This window comes from Engraulis encrasicolus, chromosome 6 (assembly GCF_034702125.1).
Source record: "Engraulis encrasicolus isolate BLACKSEA-1 chromosome 6, IST_EnEncr_1.0, whole genome shotgun sequence".
NCBI classification, from domain to species: Eukaryota; Metazoa; Chordata; class Actinopteri; order Clupeiformes; family Engraulidae; genus Engraulis; species Engraulis encrasicolus.
The window spans coordinates 55,910,082-55,917,581 of NC_085862.1; the positions used below are offsets into that span (position 1 = coordinate 55,910,082).

At 45.5% G+C, this 7,500-nt stretch overlaps 1 protein-coding gene across 1 annotated transcript in view; it reads right to left on the minus strand.

Moving 5' to 3' along the window:
- LOC134451603 (espin-like protein) overlaps positions 1-7,500 on the minus strand; it is a 56,033-nt gene that overhangs the window by 46,395 nt on the left and 2,138 nt on the right. Inside the window, exons 3-4 of the mRNA XM_063202107.1 lie at positions 1,630-1,683; positions 912-1,048 (exon numbers count right to left, since the gene is read on the minus strand). Coding sequence (XP_063058177.1) covers positions 912-1,048; positions 1,630-1,683 — 191 coding nt within the window. The remainder of the gene's footprint in view (positions 1-911; positions 1,049-1,629; positions 1,684-7,500) is intronic.

Here is a 7,500-nt window from a genome sequence, read left to right on the forward strand (position 1 = left end):
GTCATACCAACAGACTGCACGATACACGTACTGTATATGCAACCACAGGCACTGGCCTCAGGTCAATATGGGTCACAATCATAGTACCGGATATTGAAAACAAAAACGGCACAGACTGACAGACCGCACAGACTGACATACCCGAAAAAGGCACCGACCGACAGCAGACAATGATCAATGTTGTCCTTTTTGCCCCTACATCTGTATCTTTGGGGGACCAAAAAACCCCACCCTCATTTGACACATTCAACTGTTTTTGGGTCACAGAAGGCACGGAACAAATTAGTAAGACACACAACAACTATCTCTGGGTCACGAGTGGCACGCTTCAAACCAGACACCTCTCACAGCACCACAGAATGTCATCTCACCACAGCATGTCACGCCACCAAAGCACATGACACCAGACCACATGACACCAGACCAGACGCTAACCCATAACACCATGCTACACCAGACCACATGACACCAGACCACATGACACCAGACCAGACGCTAACCCATAACACCATGCTACACCAGACCACATTTATGGGGTCACACCAGACTACATAGGGCCACAACCGCACGCTCATGTTAAAAATGGAACTGGCCTCAAACAGAGGCCTCAAACGGAGGTGACCACGCTACAGCAGTAACCCATTAACCTTGACCTTAACCTTGACCACAACATTGTTTACTTCGGCTACAGGTATGTGTGTGTGTACCCAGGTGCATGTGTAGCCTGTGTGTGTGTGTGTGTGTGTGTGTGTGTGTGTGTGTGTGTGTGTGTGTGTGTGTGTGTGTGTGTGTGTGTGTGTGTGTGTGTGTGTGTGTGTGTGTGTGTGTGTGTGTGTGTGTGTGTGTGTGTGTGTCTACATTATGTACCCATGTGTGTGTGTGTGTGTGTGTGTGTGTGTGTGTGCGTGTACCCAGGTGCGTGGTTGACCAGTAGCTTTAGACAGGTGAGGTCTCCCCTGGCGGTGGCGTAGTGGGCAGGTATGGCTCCACAGTCCGTCTCGTCCAGGGCCCCCGCCCCCATTGAGAGCAGCCACTGCACCACCCCCACCTGCCCAAACCAAGATGAGATATCATTAGTCTGGGGCAGCATACTATTGTTGCCCGTTTATTAGTTTCTACATCCACATAAAATCAGCCAAACTATTTGAGATAGTAGAATTCTATGAAATGGACACGGATCTTGGGACACGAAATCTGTGGCATGCTATGGTCACAGAAGTGTTTTCTTTGATGGACTCACAGAAGTGCTTTCTATATTCCCACAGCACAATGTTAATTCTATCATTAGAAAAATTATACCAATTTATAATACTTAACAAAAGAATGCTATAGCAATTTAAGTTGTGCCCTGACCAAAACAATGCCTAAACCTAACCTTTCAGTAAGAAATGTTTTTGGAGAAAAAAAGTGCAATTAGAAAAATCCTGAGAGAACACAAGACTGAGGGAACATAAAGCTGTGGAAATATAGAGGAAACACTTCCATGAGTCATCACAGAAAACATTTCCATGACCATAGCACAGAATTTTGGCAAAATCAGTGAAACTGAAACAGATTTTGTGTCCCTATCCTAGATCCTAGTCTATTCCACGAATTTCTGAGAGATCATGTTGCAGCTAGATCACCCACCTGCCCGAAGCGAGCGGCCAGATGAAGAGCCGTTGCCCCCGCCACATCACGGTCCTGACACACACACACACACACACACACACACACACACACACACACACACACACACACACACACACACACACACACACACACACACACACACACACACACACACACACACATAATTTAGAAATTAAGCACCCAGATCCTGGAGGCAGAAAACATGCAGGTGGAATTTGAAGCAGCAGTTTTGATGGAAAAAGAGGAAATGATTAGTGGGTTTGAGTAGTGAAGAGTAGAGCAGTGGTCTCCAATTATTTTTCTCCAATGGGCCAAATTATATAGAGCAAGTGAAGCTGCGGGCCAAACCAACGCCACAACCCAATGAGTAACAAGTTAGATGTCTGGACCAAGAACAGATTTTTGCGTTTCTGTTTTCCCTTCTGTCAATGTCTGTTATGAAACCACTAAGATCTAACTCTCTCTGAATGCTTTTGAGAGATATTACCTACTGACGTTTTAGTGATCAAAAATCACACACATTTATGTTTTCATTTTTTCTGACCTCAAGATAGGCCAAATGTTTGCCATGCCCGGGCCGGATTTGGCCTGCGGGCCTTTGTTTGGAGACCAAGGGAATAGAGTATACTGTAGTGTAGAGTAGTGTAGAGTAGAGTGCAATATATAGTAGAGTAGTGTAGAGTAAATAGTGTAGTGTAGAGTAGAGAAGAGCAGAGCAGAGTAGAGTAGGAACAAACCAGACTGGAATCCAGACGATACACATAAATGGGTCCATATTTGGGCCAAACACATTTCTTGAGTTTTGCCACAATTTTTAAACCTCCAGAGAAAAGAATACACCTAAAGCTTTAAAGCTTGTGCAAATACCGCAATTCTGAAGCTCGTCCTACGTGGAGAGAGGCATGTGCTTTCATGGTCTATAGGTCCAAGGGAATAAAAAGCTGACATCACTCTCTAAGTTTTACAGTCTTCAAAAGCACATTAAAGAAGGCCCTGGCTGTAGGCTATTTTTCTCAGAAGTATTTTTGATCATTTAATGTCATACTCCTTGAATCCAAAATAAACCTGTGGAAGGCTGCAACATGCATTGAATAGATCCATAATTAAACTTTTAATCATTTAGGATGCTCACTACTATACACACACCCCAAAGTAACCCCTTCCCGCCTCAAAGCCCTGGCTAGAGATTCTAGATCCCCGAATAAATATTCTGAAATGCTATGCTGACCAGTGTAGAAATTCTAGAACCTTGGATAAAGATTCTAGAATGCTATGCTACTCTGGCTACAGATTCTAGAATCCTGGATAATAATTCTAGAATGCTATTCTGCCCTGGCAAGAGATTCTAGAATCCTGTATAAAGATTCTGGAATGCTATGCTGCTTTAGCTATAGATTCTCGAACCCTGGCAAAACATTCTAGAGTTTTATGCTGCCCTGGTGAGAGTTTCTAGAACCCTCGCTGAAGATTCTAGAGAGCTATGCTACAATAGCTCGAGATTCCATAACTTTTTACTGCCCTGGATAAAGCCCTTTGATAAATGCAGCAGGAAGACCACCGGCGAGGAATAATGTTATCGTTGCGAGTAAATGATAACAAGGCTCTCTTAAAAAAATGTGTGTGTTAATACGCCACAGCTGGCCATAAATTAGAGCGCCAGGGTGAACGAGGTTAAACCGGCCGGTTTGCATTAGTGTGAGAAAGACCCGTGTGTGTGTGTGTGCACGTGCATGCTTGTGTGTGCGCGTGCCTGCGTGTGTGTGTATTAGTGTGAGAAAGGGCTGTGCTTGCTGAGGTCTCGCGGGAGAGAGCGAGCAGCGGCACTGTGAACAGCTCCAGCGAGCAGTAAAGTGCACGTGTGTGTGTGTGTGTGTGTGTGTGTGTGTGTGTGTGTGTGTGTGTGTGTGTGTGTGTGTGTGTGTGTGTGTGTGTGTGTGTGTGCAAGTGAGAGGTGTGTGTGTCTGTGTGTGCCGCCCTCCTGTAAGCATCTGGGCCTGATTACGGTGGTCATGCAAACCCTACTGGACAGCGCACATACTGTACACACACACACACACACACACACACACACACACACACACACACACACACACACACACACACACACACACACACACACACACACACACACACACACACACACACACACTACATCCACTCACACGCAACCCTACTGGACAGGGAACAAAAGGCAAATAGAAGTGTTGATGTAATTCTCTCGTTCACACCAGCACTTTTTGCAGGCCATCCTGCAGTTTCCCCTCTCCCTCCCTCGCTCCCCACCTCCCCCTCGTTCCCCTCAGTTGTCCACCTCCCCCTAACAGGCTATATTGTACCTCTTCTTACAGGCTATACTGTACCCCCGACCACCTCCCAGAGCTGCCCCCCTCTTTAAGACCAGAGTTCCCCCACTTCCTCCTCTCCCTCGCAGGCCATAGCTCCTCACAGCTCTCCACCTCCCCCTTACAGGCAATACTGTACCTCCCCTAACAGGCAATACTGTTAACCATCCCCCCCCCCCCCCCCCCCCCCCCCCCCACACACACACACACACACAGCTCCCCAGATCCCACCCCCTCTCTAAGGCAACAGTTCCCCCACCTCCTCCTCTCCAGGCAGGGTGTCTACAGGTTTGACCAAGTCAAAATTAAGACATTTTAAGACTTTTCAATACCATTTTCCAAATGAAATTAGGACCAGCTCGCAAGATCATACACAGGTTCAAATGAAGCACAAAAACCAATTGGTTATTTACATTAATGTAGCCGTTTGAGAACACAAAACTATACACAATGAAACTTTACACTAAATAAAATTCAATAATGCGTTCTAAATTACACTACATGGCTACAACTCCCGATTTCCGACACGATGTTCATCACATGGCTGACATAATTATTCCTCCCTAAATTAAGCTCCACAAATTTAAGACATTTGGGTTGACAATTTAAGACAAAATAAGACTTTTCAAGGCCTTATTTGGCAAAAATGAAATTTAAGACTTTTTAAGACTTTTTAAGGACCCGCGGCCACCCTGTCTCCAGGCCATAGCTCCTCACAGCTTCCCACCTCCCCCTGCCCCCCTTAGCTCTCCACCTCCCCTAACAGGCTATACTGTACCCTCCCACAGTTCCCCAGTCCCCCCCCCCCCCTCTCTCTCAGGCAACAATTCCCCCATCTCCTCCTCTGCCCCTCTCCCTTAAAGGCTGTAGTTCCCGACAGCTACCCAGGCCAGTACCCACCTCCACCTCCCCCCTCTCTCGCCACACCTCACCCCAGTAGGCCATCCTATAGCCTTCCACCTCCCCCTCTCCCTCACATATATATCTCCCCACAGCCCCCACCTCCTTCTCTCCCACTTTGTTCCCCTTCTATATCCCCATCTCCCTTCTGGCAGAGTATAGTACCTCAGCCCTGCTGCATTTCAGGCTATACTGCAGATCCCCACAGCCCCCCTGGCAGAACATAGCTCCCCACCTCTCCACACCTCCTCCTCTCCCTGGCAGAACATAGCTCCCCACCTCTCCCCACCTCCTCCTCTCCCTGGCAGGCCATAGCTCCCCACCTCTCCCCACCTCCTCCTCTCCCTGGCAGGCCATAGCTCCCCAGCAGCGGTGTAGTCTACTTTTTTTTGAAGTTGGTATACTGTATATTTGAGTACTTTTTGAAGTGGGTATACTGTATATATTTATGCCATTCTAAATAATGGATCAATCAATTTTAAGTGGGTATACTGAATGAAGCCCCTAAAATTTAGAAGTGGGTATACTCCGTATACCTGCGTTCTACATAGACTACACCACTGCTCCCCACCTCTCCCCACCTCCTCCTCTCCCTGGCAGAACATAGCTCCCCACCTCTCCCCACCTCCTCCTCTCCCTGGCAGGCCATATAGCTCCGCAATAGCTCCCCCGTAATCATACGAAGTGTGTGCAGTATTATGTGGAACAGGTGCAGCTGTAGTGTAATGGTCAAGCCAACTGGCTCTCTGAAAGGGAGAAATGAAGCTCTAATTGATTGTAGTGTGTCTCCGTAGACCCAGGTCTGGCGCCCTAAGTCATTGAATGTGAAAGCTACTGAACATGTGAAAGCAACCGTTTTCCATAGAAAACTATTGTGTTTCAATTTGATGTGCACTACCTTAAGGGTGCCTGACATTCTAATAAATTGTAGTGCGTCTTAGTAGTCTATTGAAAAAAGCCTTTCCCCCATAGAAATCAACTGTGTGAGAGGCAGTGGGGGCGATAATTGTACTATACTGTTGAGTGTTGACGGTGTCCTGTAGACTGTCCCGGGGCACTAGGCACTATCCATATCTATGCATATGCGGTCAATGCTGTGCTAAAGAAATGAAAATAAATACAAATTAATATAAAAAATAACCCATTTCCAGAGACAGACAAAAATGTATTGAGAACGTGAAACTCTGTGCACTGTACAGTAGCCCCTCTACTCTCTACTTTCACAGGTGATTTCACAGGTAACTAGATTGCATTCTCACAGAAAATGCTGGAAGCGGGCTTGCCTTTTGGGGCAGAGATGAGCAGTTTTATTTTTGATATCTCTATCCCTAAATTAAAAACAAACTACTGTTGAGAAAACAAAGCTAAAAGAAATGTTGGAAAATCCATCCACCCAGTCAGAAGTTATGGGCCAAACAATTCAGCCATCTTGGATTCAGCCATCTTGAAAGTGTTGTAGCTCTGCGTTTTGGGGATATACTAAATTACATACATGGTATTTTAAGTTGGCTAAGGAACACTGCATATGATATAATTTTGAAAATCAACATGGGTCCGAGTGGGATTCGAACTCACAACCACCATATCTGTAATCCTGCACCTTCGCCATTGATACTAAATGACATACATGGTATTTTAAGTTGGCTAAGGAACACTACATATGATATAATTTTGAAGATCAACATGTGTCCGAGTGGGATTCGAACTCCCAACCTCCATATCTCTATTATATCATATGCAGTGTTCCTTGGCCAACTTAAAATGCCATGTATGTCATTTTAAGTTGGCCAAGGAACACTGCATATGATACAGTTTTGAAAATCAACATGGGTCCGAGTGGGATTCGAACTCACAACCTCCATATCTCTAACCCAGCACCATTACCATTGAGCCAAGCAGCTGGCTGTCATTAACATTCCAGCAAGACAATATCAGATTGCGTTGAAGAGCTGAACAATAGACTTCTAGAACTGTAGTTGCAGGTGCTCGTTAAGAGTAGAATGTTGAGAGAAAGTGACAGTTGAGATGGAACCCTATATTGGCTGCACCTGTTCTGATTGACTGTATGGCAGTTAGTATGGTGCTCTAAGGTAGAGGTCAGAATCAGAAACAGTTTTTGGTCTTTAGCTTGTTGTTATTATAAAACTAAAAAGAATTGGCACATGCCCTGTGCACAGATTGAAGTCATAAATGTGATCTTTCTAACAGTCTTTGAATGAAGTTTATAGGTTAAACGGTTCAGTCACAAATGGACCTATTGTGGAACATGTGCTGACCTCTTCAAAAAGGCACTTCAAGAGCCAATGGGAAAAGCCATTGGGCCAGCCCTGCTGTTTTTACACACCTGCCATTTAAAAAGTAATGGGAGTTAGGACATCTCATAGAGCTCGCTAACAACGTGTCAACTAAACTTCTAGGTGAAAGTGTTGATGTTTTATGAGCAAAAAAAGCTTCCTGCACTCTGATACCTAGAGGGCTGGAATGCCTGGCACAAAGGTTCTACCATTGTTTTCAATGGGGACCCAAACTTGCACAAAAACGGAAAAACGACAAGAGACACGGACACACTATATCAGTACAAATTATCTCTAAGCCGAGCCGGTCATTTTAGTGTTGGAACGGTGTC